We start from the raw sequence: 16,652 nt of genomic DNA, 5'->3' as shown, positions 1-16,652 counted from the left end.
ATGTGGGTGATGGTGGCCTCGTTGGTTGCTGAAGCAAACTGATACCCCCTGATGACACCTTTCTTTTGGTACATGTAACATGGTTACATCAGCCATGTGCAGCTCCTCTGGGGAGTCCAGAACAGACTGAACTCAGGGTGCACTTTTGGAGGTCAAGTCTGTGTCCACTGACCGAGCAGGTGGTTCCTTTGGGTAGAGGTCAGGTGACAGTCACTGATCTTTAATAATCTGTGGGTTCTCAGTGATCTAACCAGGCTTCTGTGCCTGAAAATGATTTATATCATAATTCTGACTTGTCTGAAAATGATTATTTCATACTTACTTTCGGCTGCAGTCTCGTGAATTACTGGCTCATAATAAACCGTTAAAATAATAAAATCGTCACCAAGTTTCCTACCAGAACTGATGACACCGGGACATCCCGTGACGGCACAGCCCACGCATTTTTGTGTCGCTTCCGAGTTTCGAATTGAAACCTTTTACCGAAACACGTGTCACATAACGGTTCATGGCGCAAAGCTTTAAGTGAACACTGTGGACATCTAGTGGTCAAAGATGTAAATGACAATAAAATGTGATCACAAATAATCGTCACGTGTGCTTGAAGAGTTTTACATCAACCAACCAACATTCCAAAGTGGAATGTTAGTTTGTTTTATTTATTTTTATATTGAAAAGTTGTATCAATCATGTAATGGTTTATTGGTCGTTTTTTAACTGAAATATGGACATGTAATATTTAAAATGTATCCATTTTAATCTAATTTGTACGAGTTGTATCACCTTTTCTCCTTTAAAAATTCGAATTAATCACAGAACAACATATATTTGCAGTATATAGTTTTATATTTTGATTTCATGGAACTTGTCCATTAAACACAACTTTTAATATGGTATTATCACTAAAAGTAAAGTCCCTTCAGTTGCTCCCTTGTTTGCACTCAGGGTCACCACAGCAAATCCAAGGTGGATCTGCATGTTGATTTGGCACATGTTTTACACCGGATGCCCTTCCTGACGCAACTCCACATTACATGGAGAAATGTGGCAAGGGTGGGATTTGAACCCGGAGCCTTCTTTTAGTGAACAATGTGAGAACTATTTTTCAGGGTTGCTGCGAGCACAGCACTGTGCACACTGTTAAAGTGTGTCTTCTGTGTAAAGGTCAGGTGTGGGTAGGTATGTGTGGAAAACAAAGTACTTTATGGCTAAGTTTAAAAAAAAAGTGTGACTTTAATTACTTAATTGCAAATTAACTTCACCAGTGTTTTGTGTGTTTTTTTTTTTTTTTTTTTTTAGTGGGGGGGGGGCGCTAGCAAAGCCGAGCAGAAATCTACCCGGAAGTGACGTCACAAACCGTGGAAAAGCTTTGCACTTTATGGTGCTTTGTGCTATGACGTCATAAAGGCTGTGCAGCAGAGCACATACAGCAGTTGGCGTCTTCCTTTCCTGGAGAGCAGACACACAAGAACAGGACAGTTTTAAAGGAGGAGCAGTATAATTTAGTCACCTTTTGTAAATGTAAGTATTTTTTCTTTACACCTTTTGCTGCAGCAAAGTGATTTTTTCCTGTTGTGGAATCAGTTAAAGTTTGTCATATCAAACCGTTTACAGCCACTGAGAGCAGAAAAAAAATGGATCAGGGGGACACCACCAGTGCTGATGAAGTGCACCTAAGATCTGACCACCACCAGGATGTTGACTCTCAGAACGAGCCCTTCGAGATCCTCACGGGACATCTGATGGAGATCGAGAGGAAAGAGGAGGAGGAGGAGGAGGAGGAGGAAGGTGCAGCCATGAAGGAGAGAGAGGAGGCGTTGATGGCAGCTCAGAGAGCTGGAAGAGCACGGATTGAACATCTGATATCCGAGATGGAAAATGAGATGGTGGAAAAGGACACTCAGATAGAAAAGCTGGAGAAACTGGCAGACGAGCTTCAGCAGAAAGCTGAAGCTGAATGCAAAAAGAGGAGGTGGTGCAGGTGTAAAGGTCTGCTGATGTCTGGAGGCTCCATCCTGGTTGGACTTGTTCTGGGCTTCGTGGGACCCCTCATGTTTCTCAATGAGATGATTTCTGAGGGTTCAGCCCCATATTGTGGTTTTTATTAATGATGAGTAAGGATAATAATCTAAATAAATAAAAAAGGATCAAAGCTACCGTGGGTCATCGACTTCTTTAAAAAATGAGTGTGTGTGTGATTATGAATTCAAACCATCAATATATCCAGAAAAAGAAAATACTGCACAATAAAAATCACCAGTGTTAAATTAACACTGACAGTGCACATGTGGTCCCACTCTGGGTCAGAATAGGACACTGGTGATTTTGCTGTGTGTGTGAATAATATGTGGGACTTTGCCACAATGTTATATTGCTGCTGTTTGTGAAACACATCTTTTCCCTTTGCTGCAAAGAACCTGGAAAAACATGAAACAGAAGACAAGATGAAAAAAGAAAAAAGATTACACTTCCCATATAAAACTTTTATTTTCCTATTTGTTTTGTCCTGTTTTCCTCAGATTTCAAAATTCCAAAAATTATTTTTTTAAGCCCCCCTTTCATCTTTTCTTTAATGAACCTAATTACACCCGGGGGTAAAATTACATATTACATATTGTCAATTGAGCTGTTGTCGTTACACCTCTACTTTGAGGAATCATCGGATGGACAGACTGTTTAAATGAATGTTTTACTTGTCTTTTTCTTTTAATTCTATATGGACTTCATTTGTCTGTTTCAAATAAAGAATGAATACAGCTTCGAAAAGGATACTTATTTCTGTTGTGGTTCTCGTGGATTTTTTTTTTAAGTCACAGACATACAATGATAAATCAGTAATTAAAAGTACACCACTCGACAAAAAATATACATAAACAATATTTTGAGACATAATTCAAGATAAAGCAAAGGAAGGAAATCCTAGTAAATATTACAACTACATAAACTTTTTTTAGAGTAAAAGTCACAATTCTGGTAAATAAAAATCATCTGACCAAATTAAGAATATCCTCGTTGCCCTTTTGAAGTGTCGACACAGAGATTCGGCGTTGTTCGGCACATGAGCCGAAGCTCCGGTACGGAACACTTCCACTGGCCGCACTCATCCGGCGAGCAGATTCTATCAGCGCTGTAAACATAAGTTATTCAACGGTTTATCTTCAGCAACATACGCAACTGAAAGACATGCATATCAAAACAGGTATGTTTACACGACTTTTCGGCATATCCCACCGAAATTCACAACTTTTTACAGGTATTTGTGTTTATATATGTTTGCCTTGTTTAGGGCGTTAGCATTTGTGCTAACTGAGAGTTAGCCTACTCGCCGATTTGAATGAAGGGGGTTACGAAACTTTGGCTGCGGCTAACAGTACGCTAGCTAGCTAGCTAACTAGTTGTTTGTAGAAAGGGTGTAAAAGTTGAGGGGTAATCTCGACGACGACTCCAATTGTCGAGTTGAATTAAATTTGTTGTCGCTAATTATGGCCACGTAAGGCTTCGGTGTTTTATTCGGCGGGCCGTGACGTTGCTAAATAAAGTTGGCTAACACCGGCGCTGACGCGGAGCTTTTGCCGTTTTGCTAATTAGCTGCTAGCATAGAATGGGTTCAATCACAGCGTGTTCCTGAGGCTCCAGAGCTGCTGGTAACTGCTACTCATACTCATCACCACACAGGCCAGAGGATCAAGCTACAAAATGTAATCCTTTCTGAATGAACATAATCACAGCATCAAGCGTTTATTGAGTACATCCAACGTGATAATGATGTTTTTAGTCTCCTTTCCCGAGGATATCGAGGAAAAAAGCAAGGCAGCTCGTGGCAGAACATCTCCTGTTGGCTTTGAGAAGCACTTGTAAACTCTTATCAGTGTGACCAACTAGTTCACAAATACTCCACACATCATATATTTTAATGAACGCCAACATTTTGTAACACTTCCGTGTAAGAAATTGGTGACTATTTTCATTGTATGGTGGGAATGGTCTGTGAGACTATTTTCACCATGTGCATTAGTCAGTGAGACTATAACAAATGTTTATGAGCACTAATTATTACTGTATGTTTCTACCACATAGTCTTACAGTCAAGAATACGAGGGCTGTCCGTAAAGTATAGGTCCTTTTTATTTTTTTCTAAAACTATATGGATTTCATTCATATGTTTTTACGTCAGACATGCTTGAACCCTCGTGCGCATGCGTGAGTTTTTCCACGCCTGTCGGTGACGTCATTCGCCTGTGAGCACTCCTTGTGGGAGGAGTCGTCCAGCCCCTCGTCGGAATTCCTTTGTCTGAGAAGTTGCTGAGAGACTGGCGCTTTGTTTGATCAAAATTTTTTCTAAACCTGTGAGACACATCGAAGTGGACATGGTTCGAAAAATTAAGCTGGTCTTCAGTGAAAATTTTAACAGTTGATGAGAGATTTTGAGGTGATTCTGTCGCTTTAAGGACTTTTCACGGTGCGAGACGTCGCGCAGCGCTCTCAGGCGGCGTCATCAGCCTGTTTCAAGCTTAAAACCTTCACATTTCAGGCTTTATTGATCCAGGACGTCGTGAGAGAACAGAGAAGTTTCAGAAGAAGTCGGTTTCAGCATTTTATCCGGATAGTCCACTGTTAAAGGAGATTTTTTTTAATGAAAGACGTGCAGGCGGATTGCAGCGTCGGCTCTCCGCCACAGGAAAAACACCTCTGTTGGAAGCCTTGAGGACAAGTTGGAACATCTCCAGCTGATAAACAATTTCTCATATACTCACTCCACTGAAAGCCATCAAAAGCCGCCTGGATTTTACAAATGGTTATCAACACGGAGGTGTTTTTTCTGTGCCGCCGCGCCGCGTCGGCTGCGTCCCGACGCGCGGACCCGTCCGCACGTCTTTCATTAAAAAAATCTCCTTTAACAGTGGAATGGTTAGTTGTTAGCAGGATTGTAGGAAAACTACTTGCAAATTTTTCTTTAACATAGTGGTTGTTTAGTGGTTACACATTGCTGGTTCAGTAATGTTATTTGCCCATGAGATGCTCCTATTAGTCAGTGATCAATATTTCATGGTGGTTCCATCAAGTCACACCACTGTGACCCCAGCTGTTGAACTCCACCCCTTCTCCCTAGATTGTCTTAGTAGAGTTGAGCTTATATTGTGATTGATGTGAAAAGTGAGGCTTAGTGCTTCAACTTTATATAGTAGTAGTTGTATGAAGCACGCAGTGTTTTTCCCCGTGCAGATTGGTTTCAAAATGACAACCTGAGCTCCCGTACTCTGGGAAACTGCTGAGCTAAAGTTGGAAAGATATTGGATATTCAACACACATTCATGTGGCTGGGTAGGAGGCACTGAAGTAGGTGTTGGAGACGGCCCCTTCGGTAGAAGGCAACAGAAGACTCCTTAAAGACATTTCCTCTGAATATTTTGTGACCAGTGATGTCGGCTCCAGTCTTTCCTGAAATTATGGTGTCTGTGGGGAAATACTGGAGGCCGCCTACTCTACTGTTGCCACTTTCTAAATGCGGTTGAATCAGTTGCTGTAAACTCATAGGAAGCTTTCAAAGTGCTGGTTGGGTTTATACTGACCAATAAGAACATCTGGTGGTTAAGTAAGTTGCAGAATGAGCTCAATCTGCTGCTTAAATGCTCACTTCTCTTGATGAAACCAGATTGGGTGCAGGCCAGAGAGGTTTTGACAAAATTTTAGCTTTGTGGTGATGAAACTGGCAGATTCTAGTCTTTGGGTATTTTTTTTTCTTTCGTTGTGCTCGTGTGATTCCCCCCCGTGTATATTTACTTACTGGTATAATTGATAGAGAACACTGGAGTGTGGGAAACCCAGTTAACTTATATTTTTGAGCTCATAAAACTGTTGTAACGATCTGATTTTTACCTCTGTTCAACACTCTAGTCACTATGTTGTTCAGCCACAAGGAAACAAGTTTTTGGAGAAAGTGAGTTTTGTGTCTGGCTCTGTGCACTTGCTGTTCTTGGCATTTACCTCTAATAGGTAATAATTTTGTCTGTTTATTTGTAAATTGTCAGCTCAACAATGGTGTAGAACATGACTGGTTGATTGATATGGGTTTTCCAATGAACAGTATTGATTTTTCAGAGGACAAGCAGGTCAGTGGCTGATGTATAATGCAATTTTTTTTAACTCATTTCATTGCATGCGATATGAGATACAAAATAGCTGTACCTTAATGACCATTTATTTAACATTGCTGTTGTCTGCATCACTTCTATTCAAGTCTTAAATTGTATAATCTTACATCCAGCATTGATGAATTTCCCCACTGTTTCAAAACACTTCCCAGTGTTTTAAGGCACCTGCTGCCATGTTATATCCCAAAAGGCATTTGATTGGCTGCTCGAGTAATTGATCCACCAATAGAGATTGTGCTCAGAAGCTGTTAGCAAAAATCAAGAAACTATTGAAACTCTAAACACTGAGGCTGACAAGCTGAGGACTAAGATTTAAAATCTCTGTGTGGATGTTTTGCCACATTACGTCTGAGAACACAGTAACGAATATCGACAACAAAGATAGGAGTTTGTAGTCTGTTTGTTTGATTTTTAAGAACACTTAAACTTCTCTTTCAGGTACGTGGGAGTCCAACGGCGCAGGGTGTGAGTCGGACACCTTTTGCGATCTCGTGTCTGCCACCAACTCTGAGCCTCACATTCGTAACCGCCGCTTATCCCCCGGCTCAGGCAACTGTAGAGTTGGTGGAGGCGGAGGCTGCATCTCTGGAGGTGACCAGCAGCGCCAACAGCTTTCCCCTGAAAGCGACCCGATGGAGTCCCCTCTCACAAACACCTACAACCACCGCAGGGAAAAAGAACGTAAGGGTCAGCAGCACAAAAGCCGCAGCCTCCGCAGGGACAGCCAGAAGGGGGTCCACAGATCACACGATCGAAGCCAGAAGGTGAACCAAAAAGAACGGTGGCCGGAGGACAGTCTGTCACTACTCAAGCTCCCGCCTGCCTTCCCAGTGCAGGACAGCCCTGCCAAGCTGCAACCTGCCGTCAGCTACGCCTCCAAGGTGAAGGCGGGGGCACCGTGTGGCGCCCTGGATGATGACCGCCCTGCCATTGGTGACCTGCTGCAGAACCAGTGGGGTCTCAGTTTCATCAGCGAAGTCAGGACGCCCACAGAGAGTTCAGGCCTTCATCCCTCAGCCACAGCATCTCCACCTCAGCCCACAGACATCAACCAGCCACCGGACCTGCAGATCAATCACACAACCCAGCCTCGTGAGGACACGCCCACTCCAGCTCCTACTTTCACTTCCCCCGTCACATGTCCGGAGGTGGACGAGGGTAATGGGAAGCTGCTGCTTAGTTGTCGCCATCTAGTTGAAGCTTTGAACTATCACTGTCGAGGTAAGAGCATCCACGAGCACTGCAGGTATGCCGTGTGCTGTTAGAACACTTTCATTTCTGAAAACTGACATGCAGTGCTAATGTTGTGGCTGTTTCTTCCACAGAATGGAACGGACTCTGCAACAAACAGAAAAAAGGTACGACAACTCACAGCATGCTGTCAACTGGTTGGTCAATAACTTTTTCTTTTGCACTTAGCTTGGAAACAAATTTTTGAGTTGGGTGTCATGAATGAGTATTTCAGGCAGCTTTAAATTAGGGGTCTACAGGTTATTGGCATTTTTGTGAATATCTGTATCGGCCATTGATAGCAGCCAATACATTTATTTTTCTCAGCGCTCGATGTAGCGATTTGCTGGTTGCCAAGTTCCACCTTCATGTATTCCTTTTTAACAAGACGTCGCCATTCGGCAACTTTAGCGTTCCACACTGTGCGCCACAGCAGTACAATGCTCTCTCCATTAAACACCTCAAAGCTATGTCTCTCTTCCGCTGCAGGTATCTGAGTTTTAGTTGTCACCGAAAGAAAAAAACTTTACCTTCGTTAAATAATCCAGAGCTCCTCCTGTGTCTGTAGCTGCTGTTATATTCAGAAATTAACAGTATATTTTACAGAATAAAAGTTTCGTGTTTCCAAAAACAGCCAGGAAGAGAAAAGAGAGTTGCTGATCCTGGCTTTGAGATAAACAGGGAGAGGGGTGAGAGTAGTAGGGGGGTTCACTAATTTTCACAAAGCAAGTTTCGTGGAACTGTTTAAAACTGCACAAATTGTTCACAAGTGATCATTTGTGTGAACAGCTGACTTTAGCGCTAAATGCTCATTAAAGCAGCTAACGATCATAAAGGATCTTCAACATACAGCTTAATGTAATTAGAAACATGAAAGTGTGGAAAAACTGATTGAGAAAGCGTTTTATCCTTTAAAAAACAGGTTTGACAATAAAAATAAGTCCAGGTTCAGCTCTTGTTCAAATAAGACTATTATTAAAGGGGTTATATTGTTAAAAATAAATAAATACATTCAAAAAAGCAATCCCAGTCAAAAATGTTGAAGGGAAAAAAACTTAATATGTGAATATTTAGTTTGAATATGTGCATTTTAACAGTTTGTAACCTTTTAAATGGTATTTGACTTGCGCATAACAACAGAAACATGAAAGAGGCATCATTTATGTTGCCTCAAGCTGTGGCTTTTAGTCTGTTACAAAATCTTCATAAAAATCTTAAATGACTTTAATTTATTACACTTCACAAAGACACATTGATGTGCTAGAAGGGCCAACATCTTATGAAGCTAATGCCCCCCTTCTGAAACTTCTCTGTTCTCTCACGACATCCTGGATCAATAGAGCCTGAAATGTGGAGGTTTTCAGCTTGAAACAGGCTGACGACGGCGCCTGAGAGCGCTGCGCGATGTCCCACTCTGTGGGAAGTCCTTAAAGCGACAGTATCACCTCAAAATCTCTCATCAGCCGTTAAAATTTTCACTGAAAACCAGCTTAATTTTTCGAACTGTGTCCACTTCGATGTGTCTCACAGGTTTAGAAAAAACTTTGATCAAACAAAGCGCCAGTCTCTCAGCAACTTCTCAGACAAGGGAATTCCGACGAGGGGCTGGACGACTCCTCCCACAAGGAGTGCTCACAGGCGAATGACATCACCGACAGGCGTGGAAAAACTCACGCATGCGCATGAGGGTTCAAGCATGTCTGACGTAAAAACATATGAATGAAATCCATATAGTTTTTGAAAAAAATAAAAAGGACCTATACTTTATTGACAGACCTCGTATATTCACAGGTGGAAAATTCAGACTTCGGTGAGTAAAGCTTAAACATAACTCATAGAGACTTACAATTAAACTGTAGGTGTTCTAAGCTTGGGAAGAACTCAAATTACAGAGTCTAACTACAAATTTGTAATTTGCAGATTAGTTCCCACTCAAGTGTATCAGTTTTTTAAGGCTACTGCCTGGGATTATATTAAGTAAAATGGATGGTAGAGGACATGGTCGAATGGCCCATATATTATGCTTTTTTAGACAACATCTCGGACATGTGGGACATAGGCCAATAATTCCTGTTCCCCACCCAGGGGGACGTACCTCATTATGGGCAAGGTGACGGCCCTATGATTCGAGGACATTTCAGAATTCTCAGACATGTGGGACATAGGCCAATAATTCCTGGTCCCCAAGGGGGTGTACCTCATTATGGGCAAGGTGACGGCCCTATGATTCGAGGACATTTCAGAATTCTCAGACATGTGGGACATAGGCCAATGAGTCCTGGTCCCCAGGAGGACGTACCTCATTATGGACAAGATGACAGCCCTATGATTCGAGGACATGTCAGAATTCCCGGACATGTGAGACATAGGCCAGTAATTCCTGGTCCCCAAGAGGGCAGACCTCATCATGGGCAAGGTGTTGGCCCTGTTATTCAAAGACGTTTCATAATTCCCGAACATGTGAGAGATATGCATGTCAACCCTTTCAGACCTCTAAATTTTCAAGATGCGGCACAACGATATCTCCAGTTTGTACAACGACGTCAAGCTGTCAGACGCGTCCCACTCATCCACCATGATAGACAGGAAGTTCATCATGAAGAAGACATTGCTGTTCCCAATGTTAATGACCACAGTATCGATGAGCATCAGCGTGAGGATGGTTCTCCTGAAGTTAATAATAATAATAATAATAATGCCATTGAGGATGAACAGTCAATGCCTGGCCCCTCTGAACCAAGAGCAAGAGATGTTGATGAGGATGGAAATAGAAACACGACAAGGAATTAGCTTGTTGACAGCAGTGAGGACAACATAGTGACAATGCCTCACTGCCTGGCCCATCCAGAAAGAGAACCAGAGATGAAGAAGATACTGAAGATCACAGAAAAGCCAAACGGTTCAGACAGAAGAACGTGTCTGATGATCACACTGTTGAGAACCAGGACAACAATGAGGATAATGTTGAAGAAAACTTGTTGCCTGGCCCATCCAGAAAGAGACCAGAGATGAGGAAGAGGATGATGATGGTAATGTAAATAACAAACAGTTTAGACAGAAGAATGAGAAGAGTGTTGTGAATACTTCTGGATGCACCGTACACTGAAAATTCACGTTTGTTATTAATAATAGTAATTATAATGACTATTTACACAGAATTTTCCCAAGAATCAAAACACTAAACAAAATAAATCCAAATAATGAAAGAATAAATACCAGAAATAAAAAAAATACAGCAATGCACAAAAAAATCCCAAATAAAAGATGTCATAACACAGAAAAAGGTGTGATTTATACATGTTATCTTCCTCTTCAAGAGGGATTTTTTTTTTTGACAGGTGCAATTTATACTCTGGATTGAGATTCCCACTGTGCTCATCTCAGAATTCTGGGCCAGATGCAAATGAACTTCTTCACTTAGAAAGGAGCCAGTTTAGGGTGGTTCGGGCATCTGGTGAGGAGGCTCTCTGTTCGTCCCCATAAGGAGGAAAACTCATTGCCTGGCCCTTCCAGAAAAAGAGCCCAAGATATGGAAGAGGGTGACGATGGCAATATAAAAACCAAATGGTTCAAACAGCAGAACGTGTTTGATGATCACACTGTTGAAAACCAGGACAAGAATGAGGATTTATTGTTCAGCATTTTTAAAAATATCAACATTTCATCATTTTTTAGTGATTATTTGTGCACATTTTTTGTGTCACCTACACTTTTAAGCACACCATTGCACAACAGTGGTTTTGCCTTCAGTTTCAATTAGTTTTATTTTCATTTATATAGCACCAAATCACAAGTTGCCTCAAGGCGCTTCACACAAGTAAGGTCTAACCTTAGCAACGCCCAGAGCAATCACACAGGCAACAGTGGAAAGGAAAAAACTCCCTCGGATGACAAATCTGAGGAAGAAACCTCAAGCAGACCAGACTAAAGGGGTGACCCTCTGCTTGGGCCATGCTACAGACACAATTTACAAAACAATTCAGCCATCTCTGGATGGAGGCCGCACCTTAAACAGAGAGAGAGAGAGAGAAGAAAACAGAATCAGGCGTCAGAGAGACAGCAATTACAGTATAATTTTCAGCATTAAGCACAAGAAAAAGAAATACTAAGGTGACCGCCACCTTAGGTGGCCACTGGCCCTAAGCTTCACTAAAGACCCATAATTTAGATAAAGTTGAGGCCGCGGCACGCGCCCGTTTCCTAAGGAAATTAATTTAAAGAGTAAAAAACATAGTAACATACTATACCAGTATGCTAGCCATACAAAATGGAAAATAAGTGCATCTTAAGTCTGGACTTGAAAGTCTCCACAGAATCTGACTGTTTTATTGATGCAGGGAGATCATTCCACAAACACAGGGGCACAAATAGAAAGCTCTATGATCAGCAGACTTCTTATTCACCTTAGGGACACAAAGTAGTCCTGCACCGTGAGAAAACAAAGCTCGGGCCGGTACGTAGGGTTTAATTAGGTCAGCTAAGTAGGGAGGTGCAAGTCCATGAACAGTTTTATAGGCCAGTAGGCAGAAGCTTAAATCTGATCTCACCAGGACAGGAAGCCAGTGAAGGGATGCCAAAATGGGTGTAATGTGGTTCCTGTCAAAAGTCTGGCAGGAGCATATTGAACCAATAACAAAAAAGTCAGTTTTTAAAGGACTAATAATTTTGACCCTGGTAGTTTTTTCGTTTTTGCCAAATAATTTTGTTTCTGTGTGCTTCACATGGCTGACAACATGTGAAGTTAGCGACACCAGCAACCATAGTCAATTGTCTTCTGGGGGCCAGAGCAGGCAACATTGAAGGAAATTTGAAACTGCTGGGTAAGGCTAAGCGTAAATTTGGTAAGATTGTAAGTCACGTCGGCAGTAATGACACCCGGTTACGCCAATCGGAGGTCACTAAAATTAACATTGAATCGGTGTGTAACTTTGCAAAAACAATGTCGGACTCTGTAGTTTTCTCTGGGCCCCTCCCCAATCGGACCGGGAGTGACATGTTTAGCCGCATGTTCTCCTTGAATTGCTGGCTGTCTGAGTGGTGTCCAAAAAATGAGGTGGTCTTCATAGATAATTGGCAAAGCTTCTGGGGAAAACCTGGTCTTGTTAGGAGAGACGGCATCCATCCCACTTTGGATGGAGCAGCTCTCATTTCTAGAAATCTGGCCAATTTTCTTAAATCCTTCAAACCGTGACTATCCAGGGTTGGGACCAGGAAGCAGAGTTGTAGTCTTACACACCTCTCTGCAGCTTCTCTCCCCCTGCCATCCCCTCATTACCCCATCCCCGTAGAGACGGTGCCTGCTCCCAGACTACCAATAACCAGCAAAAATCTATTTAAGCATAAAATTCAAAAAGAAAAAATAATATAGCACCTTCAACTGCACCACAGACTAAAACGGTTAAATGTGGTCTATTAAAACATTAGGTCTCTCTCTTCTAAGTCCCTGTTGGTAAATGATATAATAATTGATCAACATATTGATTTATTCTGCCTTACAGAAACCTGGTTACAGCAGGATGAATATGTTAGTTTAAAATGAGTCAACACCCCGAGTCACACTAACTGCCAGAATGCTCGTAGCACGGGCCGAGGCGGAGGATTAGCAGCAATCTTCCATTCCAGCTTATTAATTAATCAAAAACCCAGACAGAGGCTTTAATTCATTTGAAAGCTTGACTCTTAGTCTTGCCATCCAAATTGGAAGTCCCAAAAACCAGTTTTATTTGTTATTATCTATCGTCCACCTGGTCGTTACTGTGAATTTTCAGACCTTTTGTCTGACTTAGTGCTTAGCTCAGATAAGATAATTATAGTGGGCGATTTTAACATCCACACAGATGCTGAGAATGACAGCCTCAACACTGCATTTAATCTATTATTAGACTCAGTTTGCTTTGCTCAAAATGTAAATGAGTCCACCCACCACTTTAATCATATCTTAGATCTTGTTCTGACTTGTGGTATGGAAATTGAAGACTTAACAGTATTCCCTGAAAACTCCCCTCTGTCTGATCATTTCTTAATAACATTTACATTTACTCTGATGGACTACCCAGCAGTGGGGAATAAGTTTCATTACACTAGAAGTCTTTCAGAAAGCGCTGTAACTAGGTTTAAGGATATGATTCCTTCTTTATGTTCTCTAATGCCATATACCAACACAGTGCAGAGTAGCTACCGAAACTCTGTAAGTGAGCTAGAGTATCTCGTCAATAGTTTTACATCCTCATTGAAGACAACTTTGGATGCTGTAGCTCCTCTGAAAAAGAGAGCTTTAAATCAGAAGTGCCTGACTCCGTGGTATAACTCACAAACTCGCAGCTTAAAGCACATAACCCGTAAGTTGGAGAGGAAATGGCGTCTCACTAATTTAGAAGATCTTCACTTAGCCTGGAAAAAGAATCTGTTGCTCTATAAAAAAAGCCCTCCGTAAAGCTAGGACATCTTACTACTCATCACTAATTGAAGAAAATAAGAGCAACCCCAGGTTTCTTTTCAGCACTGTAGCCAGGCTGACAAAGAGTCAGAGCTCTATTGAGCCGAGTATTCCTTTAACTTTAACTAGTAATGACTTCATGACTTTCTTTGCTAATAAATTTTCTATTAGAGAAAAAAATACTCATAACCATCCCAAAGACGTATCGTTATCTTTGGCTGCTTTCAGTGATGCCGGTATTTGGTTAGACTCTTTCTGTTGTGAAAGTGTCGTGACACGGACCCACAACAGGGGGCATTAATGAACAGACAGTGGATAAGCCAAAAAGTAACAATTTAATGTTGTGAATCGCACAACGATGTACAGACAATAATAATACAGTGACTGTCAATCATACACCAGGTGACGTGTGGGCAGGCTTGACAATAGAAGACGCCTGGCGAGAGAAAAGCCGGATCCACACAGCTTCCACCGCCAACGGAGCTGAAGAACACCGGAGCCGCCAAGCCCTGCGCCCCAGGTGGCCGCTGTCTTCAGCAGTCAGACCCAGTACTGCTGGCAGAGAACGAGACAGTCCAGATGATGTGAGGTCGCACACTCAGTAATCCCACAGTCTGTATTCAGAAAAGGAGGGAACCTCCACCTCCAATCACACACTCGTGCAGCTCCTGTCTAACCACTTATCTGGTTGAGTGTGAAGCGAAGCCGTCGCTGATCACACCAAACGCCGATCCCACAGATAAGGCAAACACCACAGGAAAACGGCTGCAAAAGAAGTTCAGACTATTACTCAACGTTTCGAGTATTATCAGGTTCATTATTATCAGGTTGTCCTAAAAGTTCCCTGAAAAGCCTTCAGTTAATTCAAAATGCAGCTAGAGTACTGACAGGGACTAGAAGGAGAGAGCATATCTCACCCATATTGGCCTCTCTTCATTGGCTTCCTGTTAATTCTAGAATAGAATTTAAAATTCTTCTTCTTACTTATAAGGTTTTGAATAATCAGGTCCCATCTTATCTTAGGGACCTCATAGTACCATATCACCCCAATAGAGCGCTTCGCTCTCAGACTGCAGGCTTTCTTGTAGTTCCTAGGGTTTGTAAGAGTAGAATGGGAGGCAGAGCCTTCAGCTTTCAGGCTCCTCTCCTGTGGAACCAGCTCCCAATTCGGATCAGGGAGACAGACACCCTCTCTACTTTTAAGATTAGGCTTAAAACTTTCCTTTTTGCTAAAGCTTATAGTTCGGGCTGGATCAGGTGACCCTGAACCATCCCTTAGTTATGCTGCTATAGACTTAGACTGCTGGGGGGTTCCCATGATGCACTGAGCGTTTCTTTCTCTTTTTGCTCTGTATGCACCACTCTGCATTTAATCATTAGTGATTGATCTCTGCTCCCCTCCACAGCATGTCTTTTTCCTGGTTCTCTCCCTCAGCCCCAACCAGTCCCAGCAGAAGACTGCCCCTCCCTGAGCCTGGTTCTGCTGGAGGTTTCTTCCTGTTAAAAGGGAGTTTTTCCTTCCCACTGTCGCCAAGTGCTTGCTCACAGTGGGTCGTTTTGACCGTTGGTCATTTTTCTGTAATTATTGTATGGCCTTGCCTTACAATATAAAGCGCCTTGGGGCAACTGTTTGTTGTGATTTGGCGCTATATAAATAAAATTGATTGATTGATTGCAAAGTAAAATAATGTAACTATCCAAAATAAAATTATGATGTTTAGAAAGTCTGTCTTGAAAATTGCTTTCTCTGGTCAAAAAGTACTTGGGAAAATTTTGAAGAAACAGTTACATTTCACAGGTGGGCTGATAATTTTGTCCTCATCTGTAATCATATAGGTAAGAGATTACTTTGGGAAAGCATCGTCAAGCACTACAGTTCACCTCGATTCATTTATATAGCACCAAATCACAACATAAGTCACTCCAAGGCATTTCACAAAGCAAGGTAAGGTCTAATGATGCTTATCCTCCTGAACAAGCACAATACAAAGTTACATTCACAAATGCTGCTTAAAACTTTAGTATGTTAAAAAGAAGCCATATGTTAACCTTGTCCAGAAGAAGCATAGACTTCTCTACATTCAGAGGCATCTGGGTTGGACTATGACACAGTGGAAATGTGGACTCTGGTCAGGTAATCCATTTTCCAGATTTTCTTTTTTGTTCCAGGCCAAAGACAAAAAGGACCATCCAGACAAGTGTCACCAACAAGTCCAAAATACAGGGTCTATCATGGTATGGGTGTGTCAGTGCCCTTGACAAAAGTAATTTCCACTTCTATGATGGCAGCATTCATGCAGAAAAGTACACAGAGGTTTTAGAGGAACATATACTGCCTTCAAGACCACATCTTTTCCAGTGACGATGCATTTTTCAACAAGGCAATGCAAAACCACATTCTGCACACATTACAAAGTTATGACTGTGGAAGAAGAGTATGGGTACTGGCACGCCTGCCTGCCTGTAGTCCAGACCTGAACTCCAGAAAGAATGTACAGAGGATTTTGAGGTGAAAATTGCAGCAATGAGGAACCTGTAGTGTTATACACATTAAGACATGATGGCATGAAGAACGGGAAAAAAAAAACTGTTTCATCATTTGGTGCCCTCAATGGCAACACAGCTTTTAATTGTTGTGGGAAGGTGTGTAGGGCAGGGCTTGGATGATTATTTACAAATGCAATAAAGTTGACCACACACAAAATGTGAAATATGTTGGGTTGATAATGTCTGCAATGAAACAGACATAAGTGTAAGAATCACTGTTAGTTTATGTATTTATTTATTTCATTTGCTTTGTCTATTTGGGGTTGTACAATACATTGTTTTGTTTT

The 16,652-nt window shown here is 41.9% G+C and overlaps 1 protein-coding gene across 2 annotated transcripts; it reads left to right on the top strand.

Annotated features, from left to right (window-relative positions):
• The first annotated feature begins 3,057 nt into the window (after positions 1-3,057).
• On the top strand, positions 3,058-16,240 carry LOC117525097. Of its 2 annotated transcripts, XM_034186934.1 has the most exons (5): positions 3,058-3,199; positions 6,591-7,373; positions 7,478-7,510; positions 15,655-15,763; positions 15,988-16,240. In XM_034186934.1, exons 1-5 carry the CDS (start codon positions 3,184-3,186, stop codon positions 16,178-16,180), a joined length of 1,134 nt encoding a protein of 377 aa, XP_034042825.1. In that variant the 5' UTR covers positions 3,058-3,183; the 3' UTR covers positions 16,181-16,240. The 2 variants fall into 2 exon arrangements, with proteins under 2 accessions (XP_034042825.1, XP_034042826.1); XM_034186935.1 differs by lacking the exon at positions 15,655-15,763.
• Positions 16,241-16,652: the final 412 nt, after the last annotated feature.

This window comes from Thalassophryne amazonica, chromosome 14 (genome assembly GCF_902500255.1).
Source record: "Thalassophryne amazonica chromosome 14, fThaAma1.1, whole genome shotgun sequence".
NCBI classification, from domain to species: Eukaryota; Metazoa; Chordata; class Actinopteri; order Batrachoidiformes; family Batrachoididae; genus Thalassophryne; species Thalassophryne amazonica.
This window is presented reverse-complemented; position numbering and strand designations above follow the sequence as displayed.